Source organism: Paramisgurnus dabryanus, chromosome 21 (assembly GCF_030506205.2).
Source record: "Paramisgurnus dabryanus chromosome 21, PD_genome_1.1, whole genome shotgun sequence".
Lineage (NCBI taxonomy): Eukaryota > Metazoa > Chordata > Actinopteri > Cypriniformes > Cobitidae > Paramisgurnus > Paramisgurnus dabryanus.
The window spans coordinates 17,617,169-17,635,708 of record NC_133357.1 but is presented as its reverse complement, the minus strand read 5'-3'; the positions used below and the strand labels follow the sequence as shown (position 1 = coordinate 17,635,708).

Here is an 18,540-nt window from a genome sequence, read left to right as displayed (position 1 = left end):
ACAGCCGCTGGCGGTGTGCACTTAGCAATTACAGTTACCTTAAAATGTATTATACTTAGCCTCTATGTCCACCAAGGCATTTAAACGTGGGTGACAAAGTGCCAGTTGGTTGGTGTGGTATTTGTCACGCCCCTGCTTCACTGTGATTTGACGACTGAGTGAAAAGTGACATTAATGATCCCAGCGGGGTTTTTTTCTAAAGTTTAACAGTTTTCAACTCTGTGCGACTAGAACAAACGATCGTAAAAAAATGCAGTGCTTCCATATCATGTTTTTTAAAATCCTTTGGTGGACATGGGCCTTAAACAGGATTTCCAAACACATGGGCTACATTTATGGTGCTTTTTGATAATTTTGGAGCTTGACAGCCTCTGGTCCCCATTCACTTTTATTGTATGGAAAAGAACCAAAACTGTGCAGAATGTCATTAGTCGTTGTTTTTTAAAGAAGTAGGCCGGTTTTTGATTAAAGGTTATGTTAATGGTGGTTACTCCAAGTTACTTTTTGGTAAAACTAAAAAGATATCACATTATGACATTATTAATACCAGCAAGTCTGAAACATTATCAAAGATAAGACTCGATTTACCTGGTTAGATATCAGTGTTGAGGCACAGTTGTGAAAGGAGTCAAGCCTTCTGGGTTTCACCCTCTGCAGGGTGGCTTTGCTGGTGAGAAGATGAATGACTTTGGGGAACCAGGATTTCATAAGCGTCTTCTCGACTCTCTCACACTCCACAGCCACTTTGTTGCTCAGGCTCTCACAGTCTACAGGCCCTCCAGACCTTTATGAAAGGTGTCAAGATGAGATTTAAACATATGGACATTTAACACCGGTGATTATTTATTACTCCACCACTATCAGTTGTTATTCTACAGCATGAAATATCAAGAATTGTCTTTAAATATTATATAATTGTTAGAAACACACAGTACCTGCAGTTTGAGAGATCAATGAGGAGCAGATTGGAGAATGTGCTGTAACAAATATCGAGGACGCTTTTCATGACTGGATGTAATATGTGTAGATTCTTCTTTATCTCCTTTCGACTCTGAACATAACTGTCATGCCATGGACAGGAGAAATCTAGAATCCTGACAAAGCAAAACCAAGATCTTAAGTATTGCTCTGTTTGGTCATCACAAATTATTACAATTGGACAAATGTAATAAACATTGTCTGTAGGAACCCTCACACTTACTCTGCAGATGCATTATTTTCTTCAGCAAGATCTGGTGATCGTGGATCTTTTAGTGTAGTATTTACTATGAAAAACATTAATAACAACAAAATTGAAATTATTTTACTAAAGTTGAATACATTTTCATCACAATTTTTAAATAACGCGTCTGGAAAATGTCCCTTGTATTTAAAAGATAAAAAAAGTATATATATTTTTTTAAATAAGCAAACCCGGAGTGGTTTTGACTCACCTCTGTGCTTGATCATGACTCTGAGATAGCTCTCACTGACCTCCCTGCATATCTCTTCCAGTAGCTCTAGTCTGCCGGGTCCCTGGCGGAGCTGAGGGGATACTCGGGCCAACATGGCATCCAGCCACTTTTGTTGAAAGGGTGCGACAGGACTTCGCTCAACGCATTCTTTCAGACGCAAGTAGGTCATCTACAGGCGGAAAGTGGGAGGTGTAAAGATATAAAAAATATTAGTATGAGAGATGAAATATATATTTAACCATAATCAAAAAATAATGATTAAAGCTAAGGTAAAAAAACAGAAAAAACATACATATTGTTTCCTCTCTTCGCTGATCATCTACAAAAAAATATAAACTTCATTAACAAATACAGTTTGACATCCCAGGTGTATATGACTTCCTTTCTTCAGTTGAACACAAATTTATGTTTTATACAAATATGCGTTACTTTATGCATAAATATAGTTCCTAAAATGATCTGAAAAGGACATGAACCCATCATTATAATAAGTCCAGTGGTTTAAACATGTTATTAATGAAAACATATTTACAGATGACACTTTAATCCCCTAATAGTAAAACCAAATCTATGGCCTTGACTTGAAATAGTCACAAGACACACGAGAACTAATAGGATTTAAAAAATGATGTTTTTTATAATAATTTTGCCAAATAAGTGCAAAATATTAAAGGTTTTCTTTCACACACATATCATTTCACTTTAAAACATATTTATTAACCCAATTGACTTGTTTGGATTATTTTTGATGGATTTTATTTATATGCTTTTTAAGAAAAAAATAAAACTTATTGTGTTTAAATGAAGAAAGAAATCTGTGTCCTTGATTATGAGACATTTTTCATTATTGTGTGAATTATAGCTTAAAAATTAAATGCTGAGGTACTGTACAACCATGTAAAATGATCAAGTAAAGGTTTCATACTGTTGAGGGAAGCTCTGGTTCAGGGGATGACACTGGTCCAGCATCCTTTGCCTTTATGTAAGCTTGCATTGCCCTGTCAATTCTAATTACAGATATCACCATTACAGTGTGTCCTCTTTATAATACACAGCATGTTAATATGATATTTGAAGCAGATACCACAGTGTTCAGCAGTATGATGTGCTATTAGGCAATATCTTGTGACAAAGGCTAGACTCGCATTTGTTAACCCAAATGTTTAGTTTTCTAAAAGTAGTGTGAACAGAATTATTTTAATTCTTTTTAAAAGTATTATGCATCTGTCCACATAGGAAACAAAATAAATATTTGTAGTACATGAAATGATAGAGAGTCAACAGAAATAATATCAACAATTAAACTGAACAATAAAGTTCTCACATCATTCTTTGGATCTCTTGCTGTTGCACTTTGCTCCTCCTGTGTTGCAGGAGTTTTCTCCTCACGGTCTGTCTGTGCTCGGGAAGGCTGAACCCTGACCTCCCACCGTCGACCTCTATGCTTGGGATAGGAGGTAAAGCTTTGTACCTCTTCAGAGCATCCGCCCCATTAGATTTAAAAGCCTCCGATGAGGTAGGCATTTTGAATGACGACTTGAAGAAATTATTCAGTTAGATATATTACACTGTGCTTCAAAATCGAGCCTATGTAGGCTCAATGTTTATGTTGGCACGCAAATGGGTAACAAACTCCGAGCCAAATATGTTTGTTCATACCAAAATAGGTTTTGACGAGTTGTTACAAACGAGGTTGCATTGTTACCTGTTCTCGTAGCTGTTAATTTGCTCTATACGACATCTGTTAGCCCGAGAGAAATTTCCAGTTTTGCATTTTCCGTAAACACTTTGGTTTCCATAGAAGCGTGTGGTATGAAAGTCACTTGTTTGACTTTATTTGGCGCCGCAAAAACCGACAGGCGGATGACATCACAGTACCGCGAAAGCGTTTTCCGTATGATTTCTCGAATAGCTCTCGCGGTATTTTGATGTCATCCGCTTGTCAGTTCTTGCGGCGCCACATGAAGTCGAACAAGCCTACTGCAAATCACTAAGAAAATACAAAATGTATTACTCATATAAAATAGACACACTTCATTTATTGTATTTGTTTCTTTAAGTACTTGATTTCATGTAAAAAAAAAAAAAAACATATTACTTGCATTGTATGTTCATTAGATAAAAAAAATGCGCAGAGTGCTGTAGTATGCATTAGCAAAGTGTTGTATTTCCTATAATATATTACAGTATGCTAAAATGTACTAAAAAGTGTAAAAATTATATTAGATGATGAGCTATAAGATGAGTAAATAAATGCAGGTGTGTACAGTATGAATGCTGTACACCACTAGGGGGAAGCAATTCACCAACAACGCTGTTTTGGGGCGTTCACGAGCCAAAACAAAACCTAATGGTTTCTATTATAAACCATATTATCTGTTTACCATTACCATTTTTTCTTCTTTTTGTTTATTTATTTATGTCCCCTAAGGGCAATTGATTTTACAGCAAGACAAAGACATAATAAGACAATTTACAATGCATTACATTTCATGTAGTGTGTTTTAGGTCTTATTCCAGTAGGATTTAATGGTGTTTATTAGTTCCAGGATAACATAGGATTCAACACATTACCTGTAGAGAGTAAAGACCCATACGGCAATATATATATTTTAAAAATATTTCATAATAAAAAATGGCAAAAAAATATTTGTACTGAAAAATATTTTGAAATATGTTTACAAAAATGTATTTTTCACCAAAATATTTTTTTGCCCATGTTTGTATTTTGAAATATATTGTAAAAAGAAATTTATTTTAAAGCATTTATATTTACGTCGCATTGGAAGAAAAACGTTGCATGTTACAAATCTCTAAATATTGAAAATATTAAAATTAAATATATATTTTTAACTGCAAAAATATACTTATAATTGTATATTTTATACATTATTATACATTATATTATACTAATATTTTATAAATTTTATACTTTATATTTTGGCCAATTTTTTGCCAAATGGGTTGTAAAATAAGAAATGCATTTTGTTAGATCTGGTCTCCACACCACAGACAAAATAAAAAACGATTCAGCCCCGGACGCCAGATCACGTCAGAAAATATGAGTTTACTTGTTTAACAGGCAGTTAGGTTGATCAATCGTTAATGAGTCAGAGCATAAAACAGAGGCGTGAGACGTAGGTTTAGATCAGGGGTGTCAAACATACGGCCCACAAAGGTGTCCAATCCGGCCCGCATGATGATTTATACAGTTTTATGAAATATGAAATACATATTTTAAAAACCCTTTCAGGCGGGTGTCTAGTTCGTTTAATATGAAGGACTTGAGGAAAACAGCAAAACGCGGATCATAGTCTAAAAACGGTGCCCAAAAATCTTGCTGTTTTATTGTTACTGCTCCGCTAAAGATCCACTGATTCCGGTGATCCACTTCGTGTTTTCCCGACAGCTCCGCAGCATCTCTGTGTCCACTCTCTGCCTGGCTAGAGAGCGAAGACGACAGTTTCCGAAGTCCGTTGCATTAACAGTTAGATTCATTACATTAAATCAGTTGTTAAACAACAGAATTAGTAATTTGTAAGTTTGTTTATGTATTCCTTCCGGTAATGATTTGCTGTCGGTGTTCTAAAAGTGCTAACAACTTAGCAAGCAAACAACAACAACAAAATAGCCTAATTTTTAGTATTAACGTTACAATACTTGTCTAATTGATTTAATCTTCCCGATCAGATCTAAGTTAATATAAACACTAAATTTGCTGTTGTTGGCACACTTTGTAGACAAAAACACCAATGCCTTGACAAAATAAAGACAGAGAATGGAAAGGGAGGCTGCTAAAGGCAGTTCAACATTGCAAACATGGATTCAAAGCTCCATCAAGCCAGCAGGTAAATCATATTAAATATTTAGCAGATTGTCACACTTTAATTCTTGTTATTATATTTCCCATTATAATCACATGCTACTGCTAGTAATATAACACATAATATTTATAATACTTTATTAAAACCATAATAATAGTACCACCCCCCTTAGTGCCCTTTTTGGTTTGGGCCACTGCCCCATCTAGCATTTTCATTTTCTAAAGTTCTCTTTACAAATATATTCCAAAGAAAAGTGAATGGTTTATAAATAATTTTGGCATTAAGGAATAATGCAAAAGAAGTTAAATTAAGGCTTTTAAACCTAAGGCCAGTGGATTTTGTACAGATGTAAATTTGTGTGTACAATATGTACAGTATGAGTGTGACCTTATGAAATGTAGTTTTCACAGAGCTGTGTGTTTCTCTAGGTTTCTTGCTGAAAAAACGAATTAATTGGTTTGTTTAGTTAATATTAACACAATTATCAGCACACTAAGGTTTAAAAAAATTATCCGGCCCTCAGCCTAAAATGAGTTTGACACCCCTGGTCTAATAAGACAAATCAACACTTTTATGACAATGTACAAGAGCAAGATGACAACACTTCTGAAATTGGGACTATCAAAAGTGGTTTTTAAAGGTGCAATTTGTAAAATATTTGCAGTAAAATGTCCAAAAACCACTAGGCCAGTGTTATATATTTTGTCCAGCTGATTACTATCAATATCTGATGTTTTCAACTACTTGTAAATCGTGAGAAAATTGCCATTCAAAACATTGACACGGGGCAGTGTAGTCTCCTGTCAATGACGTTAATATCCATTTGACCCTTTGTCACCACCTTTACTAACTTAAAAACGACATGACAACAGTGGTCGAGTTCGAAAAAATAAAATTGCGGCCAAGGAAGCGACTGGAGCACAAATTTAGTGTAAATAAACGTATATTTTCACTTTTTACACATTTTAATTGCATTTCTAGCGAGAAATTAGTATTGTAGTTTTCAAATATGTGATTAGTTATCACAAAGGCGCTCTCTGTTTATATTTCAAACACGCTGCCTTTGAAGTGCGTCTGAAAGCCTTTCTCTGAGCTGCGTTCATGCCTACGAAGTCATGGCCTCATGAGGCAGCGAGGCAACAAGTCACTGCCTTGAGTTTTCGCACGCAGCGAGCCAGTGTCGTGGACAAATGCGGAACTATGCGTTAGCGCCTGTCGGGCTACACGCTTGCTTATGGACTTATGGATTACTTTTTACCGTCTGCCGCTCGTTGTGTCAGCAAAGACAGCTCCCGTAAGCGTACGGGCCAACCAAACGACCCAAGAAGAGTTTGGAACAAAACGAGAGAGGATCAATTTGTTGTTGCATTATCTGGATGGAGAGAGCTTCACGACAACATTTAACTAGACCGATATTCTGATCCTGCTTGTGTTTTACGCGATGGGTGAGTTGTTTTGATTCGTAACCCTTCAAAAAACGTATGCTATTATATTGATCACAACATTAGTGTGTAGATTGTAATCAGCGCGTCTTCCTGCGGACGATATGCACATCAAAAGGTATTGTACAGCAATATAAATGGTCATTTTAAGACACTTCAAAATAAGATTTTTACTGTCAATACATTATGTGAAAAATCATTGTATATTGTAAGTTGAAAACTTAATTCTGTGCTGTGTTAACCATCGAATTTGGACTAATAGTGTAACATCTATGACTAACAATTTCGTTTTGAACATCACATATAAAGTTACATAATGAAGTAAACGATGTCATCAAACGCAACATTTATAAGACTTGATTACCTTATCCATCAACGTGATTTCTCGTTCGCGTCTGATTGATGGCCTTCAGCGGTTGAGTTAAAGACTACAAATACCATAATTCCACGCTGCTTCAGAGCGCCATTAAACAACATCATTGTTATTGATTTGATCTGGCGCCATCTAGCGGCGCATAAATACAAATTGCATCTTTAAATGATTCCAAAGTGGTCCTAATATTAATTTATCCCAGTCAGATGAGAAAAGACCATGGTTTTTATTTAGCTTAGCTATTTTTTCGTGCGAAACTTTAGCCAGATTATGAACCACTTTCCCAGAATCTTCCGGAATGTTTAGGCAACATTCGGCCGCAATTACAATTACATGTCCCCCCCCCCAAGAAGCCAACAGCATGTCAAGCGCCATTCGATTCTGCAAAACAACTTTTCTAATTGCATTTAATTCGTCCGAAATATTAGCAATAGAAAGGAGAGTGGCGTTCGCTGTAGCCTCAAATGCTTCAAATAATGCTTGTACTTCGTTTTGTAAATCAGTTACTTCTCAGAATGGAATAAGTCTTCCTAACCATTTCTCAGTATCAGAAATCAAATGTTTAGTATGTCTCATGATTAAGTGCTGCGTCACATAATCCTTTGACACTACTCACATCGCTGATAAAGGTACAAATAACAATTGACCTCTCAGCCCTTAGGAAGTAATGGATAAGCTTTGTTACCACAAACGAAGTGTGTACTATTAGGAGCATTAGTGTTTCATTTGTCATTATCAGAAGAGCTTTATCACATCTGGAAAACTGGAAACGCATTTCTAGTTTGTAATTTTCCCTTAAAATTCACATTTAGAGCAATAAATAGATGGTTTGATTCAGTACTGTTGTACGCAGGCAAATACCAGGAATTACTTGGATAGGATAACTTTTTGTAGAGGCAAACACTGCTTGTGAATAGCAGACTGCTTTCCCATGAATAATCGACAATCTTAAAACACATCTGTAAGAAATTTACATTATCAGTGGTTCAATAATCATACATTTGACACCAACTTAACCTTGTGATTTGGTACAACTAGAATCCCCCCAAAATCATGAAAATATACTCTTTACCACCCCTAAATGCCTATGCTATGGCCATTTCAAACTTTAACAATTTCAGCCATTTTCAGCATCTCTTCCCAGCAATAGGGCATAGTAAGATAAACAAATTGTCTGGTAAGGTTGCAACTTTGATACCAAAACCATGAACTGGGGATCACCAAAACCATCAACTGTGGAAACCATCAACTGTGGTAAAACATCAACTGTGGTGCACCACTTAGAGTGTTCAAAGATGGAATAGAGGTGTCGATTATCAAATCAATTAGAATTTTACAAATGTTACCCATTTTACTTTGTTCAATGATGGAGATTAAATCAGACCGCGGTAATGGACGTGCATACAGATGTAGATTTTTGAAGATTGACATACCCAACAATTGGAAATATTAGGAATCTTAGCGTATGTATGAGCTAGAGTTACTGCCGAATTAAGATTACTGTGATTTCTAACCATGGATTGAATAATGGATCTGAATTGTGAATCAGAATAGAAATCAACACAGCAAATAACATTGTGTTTGTGTTAATTTGGCTCATACACTTCAATGTCATAATTTAAAATGACCCACTGGCCTGGTTTCAATCTGGATAAATCTTGTATAAAAGCCAAGTGGCTTAAATTTCAAAACAAAACCCCTGTACATATGTTAATTAATAGCCAATACAAATACTGAGTGCATACAGTTAGAGTGAATCCATGAATCATTCTGAACAGATTTGACACACACATCACATCTAATACACTTCTGACTCTGTGTCATATCATGAAGACAACACTTGCAACCGTGTCAGTTGTGATTCTTGAAACTCAGAATGTCTCTCTGTTCATGGAATGAAGACACCCAATCGGAATCCACAAAGTTTCGCCAGTCTATCCTTCCGGCAGAATCTTGAAATACAGCGGAGTTCCAACTTCTGTCTGCTGGAGGTTGGCGCCAGTGAGACTCGTCAGCATGATAACGCTTACTTTTTCAGCAAAAACAAAAGAGAGGAAAACAAGAGAGCTCCATGGCCAAAAAACAACTTTGTATAAACAAATTTGTTAGGAAATATCTTGTTTTGACACTTGCTATAACTAGTTTTGACTCCCATAGAAAATATAGAAAACAACTGTTTTGATTCTCATAGAAACCTTTAGAGTTTGATCCATAAACTGACTTAACTTGAAAACTTAAATGTTGAACGTCGACCTATGGGCAAGACAATCCAATGCATCCCAGACCTATCTACCTATCCATCGATCTAACTGATGGCTGGCTAGTCTTCAGAGGGTACCAATTAGGAGATAGGAGATCCCTACCCGGAGTAGCTCCAAAAATAACAAACTAAAATAACAAACAGCACGCCAACCACACAACTGGCGCTAAGAACAGCCATGCTGGTCATGCTCTTACTAACCGGAAAATGCGTTGGACCACCCATGTTTGCATCCTACAGCATTTCGATTGTTTAGTTAAGATTTGGGAGTATAAGCTAATTTTGCATCTAGGTTTACCTAGCAACTTCCCTGCTGAGTTTAATTGTTGAATTTTATTGCTGAATTTTATTCGAAGAATTTTATTGTTTTATTGCTGAAGGGGTACCTAGTAGGACCGAATAAGGATCGTCCCATCTTGGTTTTAGGCCTGAATGTTGTCAGTTTTTATAAATAATTTGCCCTGGCACAATATTATGTTGTCCGTAATTTTTACAGCATCCTGAACCTGATTTAGCTTTTTTGTACTGCTTCAGTCAAAGCCATACAATATGTAAAAAGAGAATCTGACATTAAATGTAAATTTACTTCTGCAAGGTCTGAAGTTCCTGGCAGCTATGCCATTGAATCCCCAAAAGCCTACAGACTTCCTGACATACCTAAGCAGTAAAGTATTTACGCTGATCAGAAACAATAATGTTTCATTTCATCTGGAATGATGTCTCGAACCAGCATATTAGCCATAAAGGCAGCAAAGCCTTTATTTGTAAGGAAAACCTTTACACCAAACAAGAAAATTATCAGTTATAATTGTAATATTTTGATAACCCTTGCATTTAGGGTAATGTTATAAAGTCACTCTGCAATTCACCAAACAGCCCTGAGGTGTTCTGCTTACAACTGATAGAATTTGGGGTGCCAAATTGTGATTTTGAGAAGTTACGCATCCGCAATCAATTTCTTTTGCATGTTTCCTAAAACCCCTCGCACACCAATTTGCATTAAAATGTGAACACATTTGAAAAACGCCTAGACATCCGACACTTAAGGAAAAGACTTTTGGATTTACAAATTGGTGTTAAAATGTCCAAATATTGTCATCTGTCAATTTGCAATTATTTTCAAATCATTCTCATTTCTCCTTTCTGGAGCATTGAATTTGAAAATCAGCTTCTCAGCTATGTCTGTGAGCTGTGAGTAGTTTGTTACCATAGATGACACATTTGAGCAGTAAGAGTTCCTCTACCGTTCATGCGGCAGGCGACCGTAGCTGCCTGGTCAGCAAGGTATTCCCTTTAATCTCACTAGAATCTCCCTTCAGGTGGGCTTTTACCGCAACCTGTTCCTGGGACATCTCAGGAAACCTCTCACATGTTCACATGTTTTTTTATGATTTTGCCTTTCCTCTTTGTCCACAAAAGATAAACATCATTTTAAAATTCAAATTGGAATTTTTAAGTGGCAAATTGTCTAAGAACACTTACTGTAATTTTTGTATAATATCTACACATTCACAGTGATGGCTGTTTGGAATTGCTTCAGACGGACCAAGTAATGTAGCTGGATTTGATGGTGTGCCTTCTTCAATGTCATACGAGCAGCTCTCTCTAAAGATAATAAAGCATAAACAGAATATGGCAGATAATGGTTATCTTTTGACCAAGCAAGGCCAAATACACTGCCTGAATCGCTCGTAAACACGGCCCCAGCTTTGTAAAACAAAGTTAAGTTGTTGTGAATAATACCCATACAGTACAGGCTTATTTCGATCTTCTTGTATTAAAACAGATGTCATATAACCCCTTTGTTTCTTTACATAAAATGTAAAAGACTTTCTGTGATCATATCATGCCAAGTGCAGGAGCTTCGCATAAGGCTTCTTTCAATCCATCAAAAGCTATGTTGGCTTCAGAAGTCCACTTAACTGAGTCTTGGGCCTTTGGATTACCTTTTAACAAATTATTTAAGGGTTGTGATTTTTCTGCATACCCTTTAATTACCAGTCAAACGGCTGTAATTACATAAACCCAAAAAAGAAATATCTCAGCTCTTGAATAGTTGTTAATAGATGTTAACCTAAAGGTTTATCCAAACATCTCTTTTAGCTCTATCGTCAGTTAAACGTTCACTACTCAAAGTTTCACCAAGAACCTCTTTAAACTTTTCCTGCCTGTCCATAACAGATTGACTGAAACTAGGCTGAACCCATGTCTGACCAATAAAGAAAATTAAATCTCTTTCAGAGCTTCCAAACACTTAAAACTGATCTTGGTTTTGACATTCCCTACTTCCTTTGACCATCATAAACTTACTCCACTTACTCTGACCATCAAAATTTTAGAAAAATATTCAGTGGTTGTATATGCTCCTGTGGAGCTTAATGAAATAGTCCTTTCCTTTAATCAGACAGTTGATAGCAGCTGTAATCTTAACACTAATTTGGAAGAATTCAACCACAAATTTATAATCCTGTCCCTTAACTGTTATGTTTATACATGGCAAATTTCAAAAAGCAACTTCCTTAAACATTGTCCAATTAAATGGAATATATCATGGTATATTAAATGGCATTTGCAAAGGCAGATTTTCATTGCCAAGCAAAGCATAGAAGTAGCAAAACCAAAATACTCATCTGAACTCACAAAGGACATGATTTACCTTTTTACAAACATCATTGTCTGTGTCAAAATCTGAATCTGGTTGTATCGATGTCACTACCAGTGTCGCATGCCTCCTGTTCCGTGACGCCAAAACTGTTAGATCTGGTCTCCACACCACAGACAAAATAAAAAAAGATCCAGCCCCGGACGCCAGATCACGTCAGAAAATATACATTTACTTGTTTAACAGGCATCTGTCAGTTTAAAGGTTGATCAATCATTGCTAAAGGAGAGCATAAACAGAGGCGTGAGACGAAGGTTTAGACGATAAATTGAACAGAGTTTTATTGATGGACAGCAGATTCAGTTGCATATGCCTCAATGTTCAAACCTCGTCTACCCCAGGAATACAGCATGCACGGTTATATCCAAAATTGCTCAGCTGCAACATCCCTTAGACCTTGGGCTTCCATAAACATTCTCTTTATCTATCTCTGTTTATTCACAGACAGAACAGGTCTTGAAACTTCACAAATGTGAAACTGAACCACCATGAGACATATAAAATACAGAAATACAATGAATTAATGAATTATATAATAAAATATAAAAATATAATAATGAATAAATGAATAAAACAATAATGTAATAATAAAAATGATAATAATGAAATTGATAATGATAAAATAATATTAAAGAATCAAATAAACAATTATATGGATAACTAATGATTCTAAAATGATTATGTAAATAAATGATTAGAAATAAACTAAAAAAAACACAATAATAAAAACATTCTGCACGTGAAGATCTAAGGTAGGATCCTTCAAATATGAGGAGGTTCATTTTGAGGCCATCACGTATCTGACTGGAGAGTGTAATGTCAGGTTTAAAATACTTATGAACCTTAACAAAAATAAGACACACTCAGACCACGAATGGGGTGCATAATATTCTGCAGGGAGAACCCAGATTGAGATGTCTCATCAGGAAACACTCAACTGTCTCTCCATCTGAGCTTCTCTGCGGACTGTATTTATTTAGGTTTTAATCACTGGTTTGGTTCATTCCGAAGGTCGAACCTCACAGACCTTCACAATGGTAACAACATCACACATTTTAAAAGAATAGGATTGACTACATTCTATCAAAACAGAGATAGTAACTTGATGATTCAACTTGAATATGCAGTAATCAAAGGTCGTATGACAAAAGAACATTCTACACACTATTTGACCTTGGCATGTTTTTCTGAGTAGCTAGTAAGACAATATGATTCTAAGCAAATGATTGTACATTCATAAATCTAAACCAAGGAATATGCATTCATAAATGGTAACATAAAATATTAGAAAATGTAATAAGAAATACATTTTCTCCAATAGTAACTATGGAGGGCGTGTAACAGATGACTGGGATCGTCGCCTGCTCATGACAATCCTCGCTTACTTTTACAATAAAGATATAATCGACAACCCACGCTACTTCCCCCAGCGGCAATTATTATGCTCCTCCAAAATCAATCTATGAGGACTGTGTGGAATTTATCAAGGTAGGACTTTACTGTCAAGAAATAAATGCAATGAATTGTGTATGCTCCACAGAACCTGCCGTCTAACCAGCATCCGGAAGTGTTTGGTATGCATGAGAATGTGGACATCTCTAAAGATCTTCGACAGACTAAAATACTGTTTGATTCGCTGATCCTGACTCAGGGTGGTGGATCAAAAGGAGGGGGCAGCTCTGGAGGAGATAGTACTTTACTGGATATAGCTAATGACATACTGTCTAAAGTAACTAGCTCATTATTAATTACATTTTAAATGGTTCATTGCTTGTATTATAGGCGGCTGAGTCATGGCTGAGCCAAAAGGCACTGGTGGGGCCCATAGCAACAGGGCGTGCAGGCTTTGGGTACTTCCCGGTAACAAGAGTCGACAATGCTCAAGGCAAAGAGCGTCAACATCTGGTACAGGAGGAAGTGCGGGCAGGTGTGGAGGAAGTTAGAGCCAGCAGGATGGTGGGAATGGGACAACAAGGAGCTTGGACAAAATGGGAAAATGTTCGGCAATGTAAGATCACTTTGACCGACATTTGGAAAGGAGACTTCCACTGTATTAGGTTCTTAATCCAAACTGTCTACGATGTCCTACCAAGTCCAGCAAACCTTCATATCTGGGGTAAAATTGAGACACCCTCCTGCCTCCTGTCGCCACGACCAGGTGCTTAAGGCAGTTGCTGAGAGCATAGCCACAGCCATCAACACCATCAAAGGCCACCACAATCCAAGGAGCATCAAGTTTCTTAGAGCTGCGGAGAAAGCCCTTCCACAACCCAGAGCAAAGTCTGGCCTTCTCACTACTGCCACTGATTGGCAACTGGAAGTGGATCTTGGAAAACAGCTAAAGATTCCAACCAGAATAATATCCACAAGGCTTCGTCCAGACGTGATTATAATCTCAGATTCCACCAGGCAGCTGATCTTGTTGGAGCTCACTGTGCCTTGGGAAGAGCGCATGGACGAGGCCAATGAGAGAAAGCGCGCCAAGTACCAGGAGCAAGTTGAAGAGTGTAGGAGGCAGGGCTGGCAAACCCGTTGTGAGCCTCTGGATGTGGGCTGCAGAGGATTTGCAGGATGATCACTCTGCAATGTGTTTAGAAATCTTGGCATCACAGGGAAAGCTAAAAGAAAGGGGATTAGATCCGCAACGGAAGCTGCACAGAAAGCCTCTCGTTGGCTTTGGATTAAGAGGGCAGAACCGTGGGCAACTGCTGCTGGGACACAGGCCGGGGTCTGATCAACTCCGGTCGGGTCCCCTGGGTGAGGGCGTCTTATGTTGAAAGACCCGAAAAACCCAATGACCCCAGGATACATCACTGAGGATGTGTCCCAGTGCATCTGCATGATGTATCTTTCATATTATAAGATATACGATTTTGCAAGTGCCAGTGATTTATTACAATTCTGCTGTGGGTCATGTGCTGTAGCTTCCAGGTAACTTTGACATCGAGTCTGCTCTCATTAAGTTCCCTGTACGTTATGAGAGCATGAACACAGTACTTGTGCAGGAGATGCAGCGGTACAACAAGTGAGTTCCTAAAATTCCAGCAGTCTGCGATCTGGTATTTAAAGAGACACTCCACTTTATTTGAAAAATATGCTCATTTTCCAGCTCCCCCAGAGTTACACATTGGATTTGTACTGTTTTGGAAACCATTCAGCCGATCTCCGGGTCTGGCAGTACCACTTTTAGCATAGCTTAGCATAATCCATTTAATCAGATTAGACCATTAGCATCGCGCTCAAAAATAATCAAAGAGTTTCGATACTTTTCCTATTTAAAACTTTTAGACTCTTCTGTAGTTACATCTTGTACTAAGACCGACGGAAAATTTTTATTTGTGCTTTTCTAGGCAGATATGGCTAGGAACTATACTGTCATTCCGGCGTAATAATCAAGGACTTTGCTGCTGTAACATGGCTGCAGGAGGCGCAATGATATTACGCAGTGCCTGAAAATAGTCCCCTGCTATTGAAAGTTACCAAGGGGACTACTTTCAGGCGCTGTGTAATATCACTGCGCCTGCTGCAACCATGGTACGACAGCAAAGTTGCTAATGGTCTAATCAGATTAAATGGATTATGCTAAGATATGCCAAAAGTTGTAGCGCCAGACCCGGAGATCGACTGAATGGATTCCAAAATGGTAAAAATCAAATGTTTAAAAAAGTGGAGTGTCTCTTTAAAATCAAATCTTCATCTAAAATAATAAGAAATTAAAAGGATCAAAACAAAGAACTCAAAAAAAATTCTGCACTATTTTTAGGGGATCTTCCAGTGAACTGGAAAAGATACTAAATGACATTTAAATTTAAGTAGTACTTTTTAAATTTGAAAGTACTTTTCATTCAAATTGTTATGCTAATATAATTAAATTAAAACAAAAAATTGGATCCTTATTACTAGCGGCCATGGTTTTGGAGTTCACTTTAGATACAATCCACATTTGTGACCCTGGACCAAAAAAAAACAGTCATTAGTAGCAAAGGTATATTTGTAGCAATAGCCAAAAACCAAGTAGAGATCATGTTTCATGAAGATATTTTTTAAATGTCCTACCATAAATATTTTGAAAATATATTTATCAATAGTATGTGTTGCTAAGGACCTCTTTTAGACAATTAAAGCCGATTTAGATTTTTTACAAAGCTTATTTATTCAGCTTCCAGCTGATCTCAATAAAAAAGCCCTTTATGACTTTGTTGGTTTTGTGGTCCAGGGTTAAAAATGTGAATAGGAGCAAAAACACTAAGGTCTGAAGTTATTATGAAAAAATATTTTGACCAAATCCTGAAAATGGAGTTTACATTCATGGCCTCTTCCTGGACGGAGCTCGTCGAGACAAAAAAAGGCAAGTCTAGAATTCACTGGAAATAATATGAAATGGCTTTTGACATTTATTGAGCCATTGATTTTTCATTAAACCCATTCTTTCTTACAGTGGAGTTTTGGCTGAACAGTATCCCAAAATTCTATTTGATGCAGTTCCCATCATCTGGATCAAACCAAGTGAGAGAATAAATCAGTATCATTTAAAGCCTCCTTTTAATTTCTGTAACTTCATACTTTTGTTGTTCCCCGCGGTTTTTGTTGACAAGAGGGAGGTGGAAAAGCCCAACAACATCCATGACTGTCCTCTCTACAAGACCAGTGAACGAAAGGGGACACTGTCCACCACCGGCCATTCAACAAATTTTGTTATCATCATGATGCTCCCTACCAGCAAGCCGCCTCAGCACTGGATCAAAAGGGGCGTGGCTTTACTCTGAAAAACGATGACTTTAATTATTTTTTTCTTGTCAACAGGTTCCACATAATTTAATTATTTAATTTGAAAACAAATATTTTAAGGTTGTCCAATGTAATAGGGTTGTTTTAGGGACAAGTAATTTCTTTAAGTTTAGCCTTTAAGTTTAACTCATGAGTTGACCAACTTTACATGCTGCATATTATAAAAATAAAACTCCTGAGCAGTGCATTTAATAGAAAAACACTTGACAGATGTTTTTTTTATCTTTTTTGTGTGTAACATGCAGACAAATAAAGATAAATAGAATACAATCTGTTAAGTGTTTTTCTATTAAATGGTTTTAAGTGTAAAGCAGGCCTTTATGTTAAACGCCACAAAATTTTAAGTGCTCAATGTTGGTTCACTCATTGTTTAAGTACATACATGAGAGAGAAACATGTCACCCAGAACATTGGCGCGTGGTACAAACACAATAAAATATAAAAAGGTAAATGAACTTTCAAGTCGTGATGCACATCAACACCCTCAATCACTTTTCTAACACCGTAAACTGGTGTGGTGGCGACATGAGCAACCTCAGCATTAATGCTGTGAAAAAAATTATTGACACGCTTTACATGACAAAGAAACATGTCACCCAGAACAGTGGTGCGCATCACAAAAAAAAAAGTTTTATAAGCTTAAGTTTTTGAATTAAATGGTTTCCAGTGCATGTGAATGTTGGTTCACTCATACAGTTTGTTTTTAATCATCTGTACCTTGGGTGAGAGTCTGGAAGCATCCAGTTGGATGAAGATTTTCTGAAGCACCTCAAAGAACATTTTCAGTTCCTGAGGATAGCTATAAGGTTCATTGCATATATGACACCCATTAAGATTGCACATGCAGAAGCTATGTCTTCCAAGTCATGAAGCACTTCAACACCCTCAATTCCTATTCCAACATCAACTGGAGTGCTGGTGGCATCACCTCCCTCAGCATTAATGTTGTAGATGCCAAAGAAAAGTTCATCAAGCTCCCTCTTGGCAGCTCAGCCATCTGAATCCTTTCCACACACAAAAAAAAGGACAACAATGAAGTCACCAGCCAATTATAAAATTCCAAAGAGCTCATTTGCATTGCAGTTTTCTAAATAAATGTTTAAAAATAGTGCTTGATTACTAACTTTTTATCCAAACTGATTACTCGCAATTTGTACACTTGCTGGCCACTTTAGTTAGTACACCTGTATGATCTGAAACCATATTTTATAAGCTCTGCCATAAGTTCTACTTTTATAAGATTATAGTTCTTAAAAATTTTAAGATTAAATGATCATAAACATGATTTAGTCTAGACCAAAATTGCCTTTCCTAAAAGCCATATCCCACAATGAGTGTGTTAACATGCAAAGTCTTACGCAGATTATGCTTAATAAACTGATAACATGTGGGGTCACCCTGCTGGATAAACCAGCAAGACCAGCATATTTTGTGTTTTGGTGCTGGTATGCTGGTGACCACCAGCACCCAACCAGCATGGGAATGATGCTGGTCTATGCTGTTTTTCAGCAGGGCATGTAAACGTATAAAACGGTTTTCTTGTATAGGGAAAAGCCTATAAGTTGCACAAACAAAAACTGATCGGCACAGGTAACTTTTTTGCTCATTACCCCAATTTCACATTGCAAGTAAACACCTTAACCAGCTTTCGCACAGTTTGGTTCACGTGTGCATGTCTCCGCGTGTGAAAGATAAACGTCACACGTAAAAAGCGCAAAGTAACACAAAAGTCTCATA

General features: G+C 37.0%; 1 protein-coding gene and 1 long non-coding RNA gene across 2 annotated transcripts in view; one reads left to right on the top strand and one right to left on the bottom strand.

Moving 5' to 3' along the window:
• LOC135775642 (dynein axonemal heavy chain 12-like) overlaps nt 1-3,272 on the bottom strand; it is a 36,176-nt gene extending 32,904 nt beyond the window's left edge. The window contains exons 1-8 of the mRNA XM_065286027.1: nt 3,160-3,272; nt 2,779-2,990; nt 2,380-2,461; nt 1,747-1,773; nt 1,434-1,623; nt 1,202-1,265; nt 936-1,094; nt 589-784 (exon numbers count right to left, since the gene is read on the bottom strand). Of these exons, the coding sequence (XP_065142099.1) occupies nt 589-784; nt 936-1,094; nt 1,202-1,265; nt 1,434-1,623; nt 1,747-1,773; nt 2,380-2,461; nt 2,779-2,978 (918 nt within the window). The 5' untranslated portion in view covers nt 2,979-2,990; nt 3,160-3,272. The remainder of the gene's footprint in view (nt 1-588; nt 785-935; nt 1,095-1,201; nt 1,266-1,433; nt 1,624-1,746; nt 1,774-2,379; nt 2,462-2,778; nt 2,991-3,159) is intronic.
• Nucleotides 3,273-4,907: 1,635 nt separating this feature from the next.
• Nucleotides 4,908-14,163, top strand: LOC141281333 (uncharacterized). Its single transcript, XR_012335582.1, has 3 exons — nt 4,908-5,302; nt 13,556-13,706; nt 13,798-14,163. It is a non-coding gene; the product is annotated as an uncharacterized lncRNA (long non-coding RNA).
• Nucleotides 14,164-18,540: the final 4,377 nt, after the last annotated feature.